The 15,032-nt window shown below is 47.3% G+C and overlaps 4 protein-coding genes and 1 non-coding gene across 6 annotated transcripts in view; 1 reads left to right on the top strand and 4 right to left on the bottom strand.

Annotated features, from left to right (window-relative positions):
• Positions 1-1,393: 1,393 nt before the first annotated feature.
• LOC105562169 (ras-related and estrogen-regulated growth inhibitor) lies at positions 1,394-4,900 on the top strand. The gene is made up of 4 exons (XM_012012770.1): positions 1,394-1,835; positions 3,153-3,375; positions 3,521-3,707; positions 4,701-4,900. Exons 1-4 carry the CDS (start codon positions 1,697-1,699, stop codon positions 4,881-4,883), a joined length of 732 nt encoding a protein of 243 aa, XP_011868160.1. The 5' UTR covers positions 1,394-1,696; the 3' UTR covers positions 4,884-4,900.
• On the bottom strand, positions 4,896-8,652 carry LOC105562168 (Bardet-Biedl syndrome 2 protein homolog). 2 transcript variants are annotated; one of them, XM_012012769.1, is made up of 11 exons: positions 8,331-8,652; positions 8,094-8,213; positions 7,844-8,032; positions 7,463-7,645; positions 7,025-7,247; positions 6,741-6,952; positions 6,253-6,423; positions 6,072-6,176; positions 5,695-6,007; positions 5,331-5,585; positions 4,896-5,258 (listed from the first exon to the last, which is right to left on the bottom strand). In XM_012012769.1, exons 1-11 carry the CDS (start codon positions 8,553-8,555, stop codon positions 5,164-5,166), a joined length of 2,091 nt encoding a protein of 696 aa, XP_011868159.1. In that variant the 5' UTR covers positions 8,556-8,652; the 3' UTR covers positions 4,896-5,163. The 2 variants fall into 2 exon arrangements, with proteins under 2 accessions (XP_011868159.1, XP_011868158.1); XM_012012768.1 differs by having other exon boundaries at positions 4,896-5,585.
• An 81-nt stretch (positions 8,653-8,733) lies between these two features.
• Positions 8,734-10,316, bottom strand: LOC105562167 (ER membrane protein complex subunit 10). The gene is made up of 4 exons (XM_012012766.1): positions 10,052-10,316; positions 9,697-9,960; positions 9,087-9,359; positions 8,734-9,005 (listed from the first exon to the last, which is right to left on the bottom strand). Exons 1-4 carry the CDS (start codon positions 10,109-10,111, stop codon positions 8,919-8,921), a joined length of 684 nt encoding a protein of 227 aa, XP_011868156.1. The 5' UTR covers positions 10,112-10,316; the 3' UTR covers positions 8,734-8,918.
• A 1,727-nt stretch (positions 10,317-12,043) lies between these two features.
• Positions 12,044-15,032, bottom strand: part of LOC105562170 (soma ferritin-like) — a 5,637-nt gene continuing 2,648 nt past the window's right edge. Inside the window, exons 2-3 of the mRNA XM_012012771.1 lie at positions 13,531-13,755; positions 12,044-12,836 (exon numbers count right to left, since the gene is read on the bottom strand). Of these exons, the coding sequence (XP_011868161.1) occupies positions 12,651-12,836; positions 13,531-13,755 (411 nt within the window). The 3' untranslated portion in view covers positions 12,044-12,650. The remainder of the gene's footprint in view (positions 12,837-13,530; positions 13,756-15,032) is intronic.
• Positions 12,959-13,030, bottom strand: Trnaa-cgc. Its single transcript has one exon. It is a non-coding gene; the product is annotated as a tRNA-Ala (tRNA).

Consider the following 15,032-nt stretch of genomic DNA (forward strand, 5'->3'; position numbering starts at 1 on the left):
GGCCGTCAGCATTATCGTGGGAAACGTACTGATAGGACCTATTTTTATTTCTGGGTACAGAACACAGTTTTCTAATTAAATATCCTATTCCGAGTTCGTTGACGCTAGCCACTGGTGTACTCACCAAGTACACACGAACCTACGCGAATAAAATGCCGCTATTACGCATTACTGATGCAAACTAAAACGAGAGAGAGAGAGGGAGAGTGGGAGGGAGGGGGGAGAGAGAGAAGATCGTGTGTTGCGCGTGCAACATTATACGTGGACATTAATAGATTATGCACTTTGATTATGTGAAAAATTAACTTTCATACGGCGTTTCTTAGAAATCTTGACCTTATTCTCACCTATGAGATAATAATCGATGAAACTTAACGCGGCTTGAAATTGCAAGGGTTAAGCGGCCTTAGAGAGAAATAATGATGCGCACATTCCATTAATTATAGCACGCTATCGTCCACGAGCGACTCGTAGACAGATACGAAACGTATCATTTGAGGGAAAAGAGAAGGGAAAAAACCAACCAAAAAAGAACCACGAGACGCCAGAAACGGGTAAAAAGAAGTTAATGAAAAATTCTGGGATATCCGGGCCCTATATTCCGGGCTATCCCGCGCAGTTCGATAAAAATACACGCGGGACACGTGAATTTTCTGCGAGTCCCGTCACGTCGGCGATACCTGAAATGACCGGGGGCGATTCATTAGTTCCTTCGTGCATTAGCTCCCTTCACCCCTTCGGTTTTTTCTTCTCCCGTTCCCCTTCCCCGGATCAGGTGCACAAACTAAATATAGCCCGTCGCGACACGGTCGTTTCTCATTTAAGAAAACCAGATTGCATGCTCCGTGGGCGCGAAGTGTCGGGATGCGGCACGCAACACCGTCGGCGATACCTGAGGCTGGGCCGGTGTCCCGTGCCACCGAGACGCACTTCCAATCGTCCCTTCGCGGGACAGGAAAGGGGGGGGGGGAGGGCGACAAGGGGAGTATCGTATTAAATGCAAGGCGATGCTGAAATGCAGGCGTAAACAATTAGTCGCGATATACGCTCGCGGAGCCCGACGAGGAGAGCCGGGCGCGACGCGCAAGTGCATCGAACCGCGACGCGATGCGACGGAGGCGACGAGGCGACGACCGGGCGGCCGGCGCGTCGCGTCTGCGGAAGAACCGCGCCGCGAAAGCCGAGACGCATAACACGAAGTGATAAAAAGTCCGCCCGCGAGAGGAGAGATGTCCCACAATGGTTTCCCCCCTTGGGTGTCTTGCGTAAAATTAACGGCGGCAGCCAGCGACAACAACAACAACAGCACAGCCTCCGGCTACGGCGCGACGGCACGTGCGCGCCGAATACGACGGCGATTACCCCCGCGATCAGCTGTCTGCGCGAGCCGGATATTTCTGAAATCGGAAGCGCCCAGGATCTTATGACGTCGCTCGCTGCATCGTGCGTTTTTTTTTTTGGTTTTCTTTCCCTCATTTTGCATTCAACGCGTAGATCCTACGCAATACGTTGTTCTAATAATAGATGATGACGCAGTTGGCGTGACGTCGCCCGCGCATTGTTTATTACGCGCCCACCCTTCGTGGAGCGCGCGACAGATTGCTATGAATAATGCATCCATTAAATATCACCGGACCATACGAAGGGGTTCATAATCGATGGGACACCCTGCCGAGGGATCAGTGGTGATAGAGACATGGATAGCGATGGTTCGCTGCTGGCGTCCGCCAAGAAGAGGAACAGCCCGCCGATCATCTGGGGCTTCAGCCTCGCCAGGGACTCCTTCAAGACGGTCAAAGTGATCTTGCTGGGCCAGTCGGGAGTCGGCAAATCGGGTGAGTGACGGATAACAGTTTCCTCGGCGAACGATCCGAAGCGGGGTGGATGCGTTCAATTGAAGTTCATTCGTTCTTTCAATTACATGAACGGAGGCTTGCGCAACAGACGCAACTTGCTGTCTGGATTTTTTGGGAATCTTCGAGGGCACTCGTGTGACGCGAGATTTTTTTCCTAGAATTTCTAAGAATTCCGGCGTTTCCGGGAATTCTTCCTGAAATCTCTGGACGTCTCGGTGTTTCCAGGAACTCTGAGGTTTCGGGCTGGCTTTCCTGGGAATTGCGGCGACTTTCCGTGGGAATTTTCCCCGAAATTTCGGAAATTTTGTTAAACTTGGCGAATTTTGTATATTGTATATCATATACAGTTGCCATGGTCACGTAATTCTTGTCCGCTTTAAATATACATATATGACCAAGTCTGTTATAATGTCTGGTCCGAGGGGGAAACCGCTGACCAAAATCTTGTACACCAATGCCCACTAATGCCCAGTGGGCATTACTTTATCTTATTATCTTCTTTTATCTTATTTATCTTGTTTTATCTTCTTTTATCTTATTGTATCTTATTTTATCTTATTTTATCTTTATAATGCCCCAACAAGACGTAATGCCCAGTAATGCCGCAAATCTGTACACCACAATGCCCTCAGCGGTTTCCCCCTCGGTCTGGTCTTAACAGTATAACCCGAGGGGGAACCGCACGGAAACCGCTGAGGGCATCGCGGTGTACAGATTTGCGGCATTACTGGGCATTTTTGGGGCATTTTTTTGGGCATTATAAAGATAAAATAAGATAAAATAAGATAATAAGATTAAGTAATGCCCGCCGGGCATTAGTGGGCATTGGTGTACAAGATTTTGATGAGCGGTTTCCCCCTCGGTACCCAGTGAGAAATGATTCGTCGATCGATGTCAAAACGATGTCGAATCGACATCGATACCGTCAAATTGACGTCGATTCGACATCGTTTCGACATCGATCGACGAATCATTTCTCACTGGGTATAACCATTGCCGGGTCCTATAACTTATATAAAGGACGCGGCAACCATCCGGAAGCCATTACGGGTGAAGAAGACAGCAGCCGCGAAAGCTTGAAAGCCAAGATTATATAAAGGATTTTATGTAATGAATAAAGCGCCATATTGAGAATTTCCCCAATCACGCTTAAATCAAACGGACATGCGAGAAATCCGCTTTAATATTGAATATCTGTTATAAAATAAAGCATTACCTAAGCGAAAATGATTGCGTGCCCGACAGAAGCGATATACAATTTCTAACGATTTTTCCTTGGAATCTTCCTGTGATCAGCGTTAGCCGTGCGGTTCGCCACGAAACGCTTCATAGGCGAGTACGATTGCACGACGGACAGGATCTACCGAGTGGACAATCACTTGGGGTCCTCGTGGGAAATAGCGGATCCTCCCGGATACCCACCGGCCTCCGCCGAGCCGAAATTGCGATGGGCCGACGCGATAATTCTCGTTTATTCGGTAACGGACCGGGTGAGCTTCGACGAGACCTCCCACTTAAGGTACGTTCCCTCTCGCTCCCTCATACCTTTATTGAAAGAGACGAGATAAAAGACACAAATACTTGCGCTCTTACGGTGCATTAAATTTGTTGGAACGCGCCAAGTGCGCGCACTACACGTTGTCGTCGTCGTCGCGTACTTTCAGGTTTTTGGTATCGCACGCGAGAAGAGGCAGAAAGGTGCCACCGGTCGTGTTGCTTGTGGGAAACAAGGCCGATCTCTCCTGCTCGCCGGGTGAGCGCATGGTGTCTGCCCTAGAAGGCCAGAAAAGGGCAAAAGAAATCGAGGCTCACGCTTTCCACGAGATTTCCGTGAGGGAATCGGTTGACCAGGTAACGACCTGCGTGTAAATACCTCGGACCGATTCCATATCGAGCGGAGGATAAAATCGAGCGGCGGAGAAAGAGAGAGAGAGAGAAACGATTCTTTCACGCCTCGGTCAAAATAACAATAATTGGGCTCAGATTATAATATCATATCGTTTGTTTCTTTGATCGTTTAAAAATAGTGCTGATCTGCTGATCTTCACTTTTTCGTTGCCCCGAAAAAAAACCGATTGGATATAAATAAATGCAGAACGCTCGACACGAAAGAAAACACTGCACAGCTCAACCTATCGGGTAATCGCTACGGAGATTATTCTAAACGATTGTTTACGCGGTCATGGCGCTTGCGCGTGATCGCGGAGCCACAAACAAATCTATATCACTCATTCTCAAGGCACGCGATACGAACAGCATTTTAGTGTTTTTATCTACGCAATATAATGACGATGGTACCAATGGATCGACGTATTTCAGTACTCGATAATCGCCGAGTATCGGAGCGATAAATGGTTAACGTAAACAAAACTTCTTCAGAACAATTGAAAAACAAGATATCACTGTTGCGCACCGTAATTTCGTTGATTCAACTTTTACGAGTATGACGAAATATGCGTCGTCTACGACCGTTTCTTTTGTAATTTGTATAAAATGTATTATTTGTTCCACACATTAATGTAACAGTGTTTAATAATAATTTTACCATTGCGATTAGTTCACTTGTATAATATATAAAAATGTTGCAGATGCGCGATGAAATAGCTTGACGTGTGCGAGACGGGATTTAACAGTAGAATTAACGTAGTCTATGATCTTTATGTGAGAGAATACTTACGAGCAATTGCTCTTACATGTATCGTAAACACGCGCCGAAACAAAAAGAGGCACAGAAACATGGGAGTGATAACGTTCATGGCGTCGAAAGAATATTTCTCTCTTAGACGATAATATTGGATCTTTATGTAACGACGGCCGTGACAATTCGCGATTGTTATTCGACAGGTCACGGCCATATTCATGAACATATTGAGATTGCTGACCGAATTGCACAGCAGTCCAGGACAGCAACACGCATCTTTCAGACTGAGAGCCTGCACAGACGGATCCATAGACACTCTCCGTCGGCCGTCACCTCCTCCATTGAGAAGAAGATTTAGCATCTCCGCCCGCGGGAATTTATTGTAATCGCCAGATTGGTCTTGGTAGACTAAATAGTTTTATTCCACGAAACATCGAGAAAGAATGCTGTACAAAAGGATTATATTTTAACTGTTTTAATAAATCCGTATTTGTAAGAAAGCCTGCTCGCGTGCACGTGAATTCACAGCGGTGCGTTTTGAATTCCGTCTCATCCTTGTCAATAATACAGATAGTGCCGGCAGTCTTGGAATATTTTTCACAAAGAGGCTCGTGGTGTAATTGCAAAATCGATAATCGTACTGCGTAGCTTGTGGATATGTTCGATCTAGCCGTGTTTTATCGCGAGCGCAAGAGCTTTTGGATTCTCGTCTTGTATCGCCGCTCTACAACGAGCTACCGCGTTCGAGGCAGCTTTCCCAACTGCAACAATACGTGTAACTGCAACGACAATGTAAAAAGGAGCAGTGGTTCTACGATGAAGAAATGCCTCACCTCTGAGCCTCGCCGCACGTTGCACCCCGATGTTCAGTTCTTTCAAGCTGGCCGCGAGCTCCCGATGACTGTTGACCCGAATCTCGTGCTCCCGAATCAAATCACCATTGATGTTCTTCAACTGCATCAGTCTCCTTCGCATATCGTCGATATTCTCGAGGATCCTAGCGTCTTCTAGGCGAATCACGATACTCTTCAGAAGGGTGGCACCACCCGCGGCTTCCGCCTGGAGCCGCGCGTCGACTTCCTTCAAGCCTAAGGGACATTTCGATATAGATCAAGGCACGTAGGATGCAGCAGCACCTCTCGCTCGGAGAAGAACCGACTGCCGGCGGAAATCACCGCGTCTTTCCCGACGACGTACCCTTGACGCGCTCCAACGCGTCCAACATCCTCTTCTCCTCCGCGGGGAACGTGGCTTCCGAGGTCAGTTCTCTGACGCCTAAGTACATAGAGAGAGACTGAACGATGTCACCGGCAAACGTCGCATCGTCCGTCTGGATCATCACTTTGCCACCGGCGTTCGACTTGAAGCAGTGCGCCTTTTCGTCTCGCATCCCACGAAGCCATACCTCGATACACCCGGCATTCGGGCCGCTCTCCGCCACCTCCAGCTCCTCCCCCAAAATGAGGCTCTGGTTCAGCCAGATGGCGATCCGCTGTGGTCTCTCCGCGACCTACGGGAATCGTGCGTATTCGCGTTAACGTTAGCTCTTGAAACGCTTTAAAAGCGCTACTCACGTCCGTCACGACGCCGTTGCTCGACAATTCTTCCGGGACTTGTTGCGGCTTCGGGATGCGCTCGTACATGCAAAATCTTGGCAACTGCCGCGTTATTTCGAAGACCTATCGGAACGTTAGAAGTGTATCAAGATTTCAATCTGACACGATTATGTCGCATAATTGCAGCAAATGTCGAGACCTGCAACAGTTCGGCACCAGGCGGCCCGACGTATACTTTAACGTGAATGTCCACGGGATCGTTCTTGGCGGGATAAAGCGCGATCTCTAGCTCCCCTTGCGGCCGATTGGGATGCGTGACCAGCGTCTCGCCCTCGAAAACACCCTCGGCGAAGACTATGGCGCAATGCACCTAGATGTTACATTTAATCGTGAGATCAAAGTTAAGCGACGTTGACGAAAACCGAAGCAAGGGGACAGTTAGAAAGTGACAAAAGACGAATTAAACTAAGGTCAAAGGTAAACGACGTTGGTGAAAACAGGCATTACTGTCTTTAAGATGCATCTCTTAGGCCTGGTTTCACCAACGTCGCTTAACTTTAAGCTTAGCTTAATTCGTTCTTCGTCTTTTTCCAACTGTTACTCTAGAAAGAGACAAATATAAATTAAACTACGATTAAAGGTAAGCGACGCTTTGGTGAAACAGGACCTTAGACACTTGGATATTACCAGAAGCCCGGGTCCGGCGGCGAGCGCTACGCGAGCTGCGCCCCTGTTCGTCAACAGGCTGATGGCCAATCTCGAGCCGTAGTACATGCTAGAACCCGTCGCAGCCCTCTGTCGCAGTTCCATCTGAAGCGCCTGCTTTTTCGCCAATAATTCACGAATGATCTCGCCGGGTTCTGGCGCCTGCATGGCAGAGCCAGCGCTATATCCGCGTACTAGAAAAAAGCGCGAGAGTGAATGAGAATCGCAGTCGTCCAGGGAAAGGAGGACGAGTTTCAAGCTCATACCCTCGCCATTAGTAGAAACCACCACCAAATCGGGTTTACCCGTTCTTCGGTAATCAGCCTCCACTATGCCCGCCACGCCGGATGGCAGCTGAATCTTAAACATGACCTCGCCGGTGCTGTACGTTCTCGCGTCCACTTTTCCGCTGCTCCAACCGGTGATCAGTTCCGGCACGCCATCGCCGTTTATATCGAAAGTGTCTACGGATATCACCTTGTGCTTGGACTGAAATGGATTTCGCAAACCCAATCGGGCTGTTTTAATGCGCGCAATTATCCAGGAAACAACCAACAGTTACGTAACAGCAACATTACAATTTCCTACTCGAACACCGTAACCGTTTGCAACATGTGTTACATTGTTGAGTGAAATCATATCGATGTTATGTGACTAATTGGTATTTACTAGGTGCGATGTAAATTTTCCCCTACGCATTTTACCTTAACCCGCCATAGTCTCTGTCCCGCCTCGTAGACACCAATCGTTCCGTTTTCGAGAGCATAAGCGAACTGCCTGCTCGGGAGGTCGTTGAGAACGACAATCGCCGCCGTTTCCTTCGTTTCCCAAAGCATGCTGTCTTCCTTCTGCACCCTAATTTCATAATCCGTTGTACCCGTCAGTAACTAAAAAATTCAGTAATTTGTATATGAAAAACGGCAAATTTTAACGGACGTGCAACAAAGACGATACAGGGTGAGATTTTTAATCCCGCCGCTTCGAGCGGCGAGCCTAAATTTCGAAACGGGAAGAAAATTTGCGAATAACTGGCATCAAGTTGGATCGCTGGGAGTAGGTGTTCTGAAGACTCGCCCTGTACTCACTTCGTTCTCTCCATCCCCGTCAAAATCGAACACCGCCAGCGAGGTGACGATCCCTCCCAATACCATCCAAAATATTTCCGTTCCGTGCGCATCCAAGATCGTGACCGAGCAGTTACCGCCTACGACTGCGACGTGGCTCGGCAACCATCCGACTTTCGCGACGATCATGCAATTCGCGCCGTCCGACATCTGAAGAATCGGTACCGTAAGCCAAAGGGAACCCGCCAACTCGCGCGACTACAATCAATACCTCCTTGTAGAAAACGTCAGCGTTATCCTCGACATGATAAGCGAGCACGTGGGAGATGGTGCCGATCAAAAGGATGTCCCTCTCGTCCTCCCCGAGGCGGCCGGTGCACAACGACTTGACCTAGATAATACGAATCTCCGTGCACAAGGAGGGCGCGAAATAAAAACGCAGGATGGTGCGAAATTTTATTTAATGCGTGAGGCAATCTACGACATTTGAACCGCGGCGCATGCGGACCTCGGTACCAATTTGGAGCTCCGCGAGTTCCCCGCTCCATGACAATCTCTTGTTCGACTGCTTGTGATCGGAGTAATCGACCTGCGGCTGCCTGTGCGGGCTGTGCACCAAAATGGTCCCGCCGGGCGTGGCGGCCGCGAGGCACGCGTGCGACCCGTCGAATTTTCCACTCACGACGAGGCCCGGCTTCACGTGCTTCTGAATGTTTAAGGAGAACTCTGCCATTCCGAGGTAGCGTTACATCGTCGCGGTGCGTCCACGCCGGTGTTGTGCCTTTGCCATTGGCACGGTGACGGAATATCGATTTTACAGCAGACCTTACTCTATCGCTCGTAGATGTCACAGCTGTGCCGTACAATACGCTATCATTCCGTCGCACTTAGAATAACGCAGTCACAATATATCCAACTTACTGATCGTATTTATTTCAGCAGAAATGTAATTTTATGTATACCTTAAGTATTTATAATTATCTTTAATATTATCTGTCACTTATGAAATTATACTATAAATTTGAACAACTTCCACAAGATCGCTCTTTGGGATGCAGTGCTCACGCAGGCACAACATTGTTTTCATCGCGCGGGATCACTGTCTCTGCGCGCTCCCGCCAGCTTCTGGATTCGTCGCGGATGACAGCAGCAGGAAAATCAAGAAAGGAACGATATACATCCACTGCAACAAGAGCAAACGGGTTGAACGTCGAACAAAACTCTTGCATACGGATGTACGCGCAAGCAAAAATGACGCTCTTACATATTTCGCGAGGAACGAACGATTATCTTTAGTTTCTCCCCTCTCCCTCGCTTCCCGTTCTCGGTCCAGCTTCTGGATATACGTAGCGGTGTCTGGGATCGGACCGCCGTCCGGGTATCTGACCAAGACATTGGTGGTCCACATGTTTGTGGACCACAAGGGATTATCTAGCTTACAGGGGCCCGACGACGAGATGCTCACAGCTATCGGCTCCGCTGTACTGTCTAACCATATCGTCACGACGTCTTCCAGATCTGAGCCGAGCAGGTAGCACTAGAAAAAAGAAAACCGGTCAGCACGCTCGCACGCGACGCAACACACAATATACCGTCGAGCAAAGTGCTACGTATGTAAACTGTGATACAACTACAGTTACTACTAGTATTCACGGTTCGTTCTTACACTTTAAGATCGTCTCGAGTACAATCTTGAGCTACCATAAATCAGTCACCGAGCCTCATTAACATCTACAGACATTGAGACGATCTTAAAACGAAAACCGGCCACGACTACCGGCCTAAATTGTCTCGGACGAGCGGTAGGTTCGAGTCTTGGGGACTTGTCGGTAGAACGTGGACGATTCACGGGGACGTATTCGCGGGACGCTCACCGCTGGCACCGAGGTGAGGAACACGACCTCACCGCCGGAAGAGGTGCGGGCCAGCGCCTTCAGCCTGTACTTGCCGTCGTGCTCGGCGAGGTTCTCGAGGGCGCCTATCTCGGCCGGCAGCAGGCCCTTCTGCCCGACGACGGAGGCGCCGCTGCGCACGCTGGACACCGTGACGTTGCCCCGCTCCGTGAACACGGGCACCGGATCGTCGTTGAACGCGTGCCATAACCTCAACTGCAGCCAGCCGTCGTACTCGAGCTCGCTCTGCAAGATATAACCTCGCGTCAGACGGCGAACGCGCGGTCGAGGACCCGCCGCCGGCGCTTGCCAGGAGGCGCCGCGGCCTCCCACTTACCCCGTAGACGAGCGAGGACGCGCAGAGCAGCGCACCGATGACGACGTGCAACGCGTGCATCTTTGCGGCGCGACTCGGCGCTGCTCGCGCACGCACCGAGGATAATTACCAAGTCGCCGACGCAGAGCCACGTATCATTGTGCGACGTCGATTTCTAGGATCGCGGCCACGGCCGACGCCGAATCGTAGGCCCCGCGGAACCACGTCGCCAGCGACGCCACTGACGGACGGACTGTCAGCGGGGAAGCGACGGTGTTACGGCGCCACGCGAAGGTTAAACGTGGCCCGCGCTGGCCGGTGTCGATAAGATTGACGGGAGATTATGTTCGGCTGCGCGGATCCCGCGCGCGTCCCTCGCGTTTGGCGATGACGAATTCGTATCTCGGGAAGACGAGGATTGCGAGGAAGTGCAGTTGAAAATGAAAAAGGGAAAATGTAAAAAATATCCGCGACGAGGTATCAAGCGTCTTATGCCCGTTCTCAGGGAGAAACGATTCGCCGAAACGATGCCGAATTAACATCGACACCGTCAGATTGATGTCGATTCGACATCAGCTACGTTCGGCATTGCACAGCTGAGGCTCCGATTGTTGAAAATTTGTGTGTGTGTAAATTTCGTGTATGCTACAATGCACAAAAATTTTCAATAATTGGAGCACTATTGCAATTCCCGAGACCAAATCAGGTAAAAAAACGTCCTGTCCTACTTTTCCCTCCGACAAAGTTGTCGAGATATCATAAGCTAAACGTTGAAAAAGTTATAAGTTTTTCTCTTGAATATCTCAAACAGTATTAGCCAAATGAAAAAAAATGTTTCGGACAAAAGTTGTTCATATTAATTAGTAGAATAAGACAGTGTAATAAACAATAGGGGGTCCCGTTAAAAAAATTGAAGGTGACCTTCACGTGACCTTCAAGCAACTATTCAAGGTCAAATTAACGACACCATCTTACGTCCCCCTCGAAGCCATACGACTTTTGCCTGAAGCATTTTTCGCTACGCCCGCTCCCTGCAAAGTTACGAGGGGTGTTCGATTAAAACGGGACACCCTGTATATGGTGTGATCACAGGTTTCACTGTCTTTTGCACAAAATAAGTATATTACACAATAAGCAATGTGTAATACATGAACTCGATGAATAATAAAAAATTATTCCGAACGAATATTCCAAAGACATTCTCGACGAATATTCTTTGTTATGAATATACGATTTCTAATTGTAATAATATATATATTTATTTATTTATAGAATATTCAATTGGAATATTCTGAATCTAAGAATATTAGCACTCCAGAAGAATATTCATAGAACTATGGCTGCGGTCAAGCTGTCGCTTCGAATGTTACGAAGCATTCGTCTTCTCTTTTCTTTCAGTAAAAACAGAAAGAGAGGAGAAACGCTTCGAAGCGTTTGCAGCGGCAGCTTGACCGCAGCCTATGTGTGCTATCTGGAGTATTCTTCTTCTCCTTTCTTCCGGTGAGGATAGAAAGAGAGGAGAGCCGCTTCGAAGCGTTCGTAGCGGTAGCTTGACCGCATAGTTATCTATTTATTAAAAACTATAATAGCCTCGACATTTTTACGACGTCGAACGATGAGTCATTTCATTCCCACTGGGTAAGGATCTTCGTCTTAGAGTCAACGAAAGAAATATCGAACTTTCCGGAACACCCTGTATACATAGGATGTTACGTAACGATTATGTAAACTGAAAGAGTGTACGTCTGATCAAAGTAGAAAATGTCCGATAAAGGGTCCAATTTGAAATGGTTACCCAGTAAACACTAATTAACAATGATAGTTATATAATATCAATAATTATAATTTCCCGTCCAACAATATAACGCGTGCTGTGGTAGAAAGTTACGACATTGATGCCCATGTTAATTGGCGTTTACCGAGAAACTTATCAATGAAATTCTTTACCAACGAAAATTCGGATTAGCTCGATTCTCGGAGGTTAAGAAAAGTAACAGAAATTGCGAGACTATCCCTGCTTCAAGTATTAGGTGGAACATGATCAGATTACATGCAATTTCAATGTAACTAAATAAGAGTCTTATTAATTTACGTCCAATGCAATCTGATCATATTCTATTATTTTATTAAACAGGAATACAGTCGAAAACGGCGAACGTTTTATTATCGGGGATTAGGAGACGAACGAGCGCTTTTTGAAATTAGGACCAATCAATATAATTATTATATTAATGGTTGATTTATAACGGTACAACATTGTGTGCGGTTACAATTTGTAGAGCCTAAGAAATACGATATATCTGAAAAAGTTAACTGCTAGATAATTGCACGAGTAAATTGATTATTTCTGCGCCGTACGGCGATTAAGATCGCACTAACTATACGTGTCCCCCCCTCCGCGATCGGAGTGCAGATGCGAACAACGATATACATGAGCATCCGCGCCCCCTCGCCTTTCTATTCACACAAAAATTTACTTTCTCAACATTTCTTATCGCGATTATTCTTACCGAATCAACGCCACGTTCGCGAGATATTCGTCTACAGTCCCCTATATAACGTAACTGTTCTTTATTTTATATTTTCCTTAGCAAGTCTCTCAGACGCGACGCCGTTCGTCTCAATCCTTCAACTCCTTGTCGTAGATAAAGACACCGAGGCCTTCCCCGACTCGCTCCAGATTCGTCACGTGATCGGCGATCTCCTTTATCGCGTCCACCTGCTCCTGCAGGAACTCGGTCTCCAGGAAATCCATGAAGTTCGCGTCGTTGTGCGTCGAGGCGATCCCGTGCAGCTCCAGCAGCTTCTGCAAAAGTCGATATAAATTATTTATAAAAAAAATTAATTTTCGCGATCTCGTGTCGAATTAGCCGCAAGGCCGAACGCGCGCGTGTCGCTCGAGCGTGAGGCGAAGAAAAAAAAACCGGCTGGAGGAACTGGGATTTGAACCCAGGACTTTCCGCATGCGAAGCGGACACTCTACCACTGAGTTACACCCCCGATCGCTGAGATGCCATGTAGAATCGCGGTACTTCCACGAACGAGCGTGTTTAGCGAAAGAATTACACCACTTGCGATAATTGAATTAACGAACTACGCGAGAAACCGCGAAACTCTATTAGCGAAACGCGCCAAATTGAACTTTATTGTCAGTCACCGATCCGTCCGCACTTTGGATTTCATAAATTTCGCTAAAATTTATTTTGCGCTAACACCCAGTAATAATTTAACAATTTTAACAACAATGTTATCAAGTGCTTAACAATAACGCTGGACGTTAAACCATAAATTTTATTGTAAAATTACAACAACAATTACCACCGTGATCTCGACGTTTTTGTCAACCTGAGATGACGAAGGGGGGAGATTATTTAAATTAATTGGATTCATTATCGCCGCGAGTAGGTTCAGATGTCCCTTTTCTTTACGTTGCTACGCTATTCCCGGCGGAATCGATTGTGCGCGCGCGCGCGCGCGCGCAACGACACACACATACGCACCTGATTAACTTTCTTCTCCAGCTGCAGGGCCTCCGTCATCGCGTCCTTCGCGCTGTTCCAGTTCCTCCTGGACGGCGCCTGGATGTCCGTCAGCACGACGTCGCCGCCCCGCTTGTTCTGATAAGTCAGGAACTTCATGGCGTGCTCGCGTTCCTCGTCCGACGCCTTCTTGAAGTACTTGTACAGGCCCGGTAGCGCGACGTCGCTCCTGTCGAAGTAGTACGCCTGCAACGATCAAACGCGTGCGGAAGGACGTACGCATCGCGGGACAGCGGGGTAAATTCCGACCCCAGTCAGAAATGACTCGAAAACCGACGTCGAAACAATATCGATCGATGCATTTTTGGATGCATTTTCGAGCCAAGTCGAAAATGGAACCAAAAATGCATCGATTCGATATTGTTTCGACGTCGGTTCTCGAGTCATTTCTGACTGGGACGGGACTGGGATTTAACGTGACCCGTCGATCTCCACCGGAACGGCGAGGGACCCGCGATTGTTCGGTAGACGGTGGAGAATCCCCCCTGGTCCCCCTGGTAGCGCAACACAATTGACGCAATATCGGGAAAGAATGTACAATTTAATTGCGCCCTGCCCTAGTAGCACAGTGCATTGACCAAACGTTGGTTAAACATTGGCCCGATATTTGGTTGCGTTGGGCCAATGTTTCCTAGCGGAAAACATTTCTACAAATAACTACAAAAATTTGACTTGAAACAGAAACTTGTGGAAATTTTTATATCTTCGTTGAAACATTTAGATTCTTGTAAAAATATCGACGAGAAAGTACCACAAATTACAGTGTTCTCTAATCAAGAAATTATTGCAAGTAGTATTTCATGAAAATGTACAATATTGTAAAAATTGGTACAGAGCTTTACTAGTTTTAAAAAATTTGAGAAACGACAAAATCTTAAAGAATTTAAACGTCTGCTTACTTTTGTAGAATATTACAAAAATTAACAAAAGTGTTCCAACTCTAGCATTTTCATGTTGATTTTTTTATAACACTTTTTAAATTTACGTCGAATTTCTTAGATTCTGGCAGTATATTTTATTTTTTTGCAGAATTTTGTAGAATTATTTCCTGAAAGGCACCATGCTCGCCACAAAATGTTTTTTCTATTTTATCTATTATAATAGTCTAGCTAATGTCTAGCCAATGATAAATAGAGAAATAAGTGTAGACAAACCACTTGAATGTTGCGTCATAGTTAAATAGCTTACGAAAGAAATTGATCGATAAACCTCTTGGTACGAGTCTACGAGTATTAAACAATAAAAGGGGTACCGAGACGATGACGTTATTATCAAAGAACCACAGTAGAAACAGATTTTCGACCCGCCTGTGCGCGGATATCTGTCAGAATCTCATCAATCGACTTGCAGTCAGGGCCGGATTAAGGGGGGGGGGGCTAAGGGGGGCTATAGCCCCGGGCCTCACTTATTAGGGGGCCTCACCCGAGCGAGCACTATTCAAGAATACTTTTTAAACGCTAATG

This window comes from Vollenhovia emeryi, unplaced genomic scaffold (assembly GCF_000949405.1).
Source record: "Vollenhovia emeryi isolate VEMERY1.0 unplaced genomic scaffold, V.emery_V1.0 DF939193.1, whole genome shotgun sequence".
NCBI lineage: Eukaryota > Metazoa > Arthropoda > Insecta > Hymenoptera > Formicidae > Vollenhovia > Vollenhovia emeryi.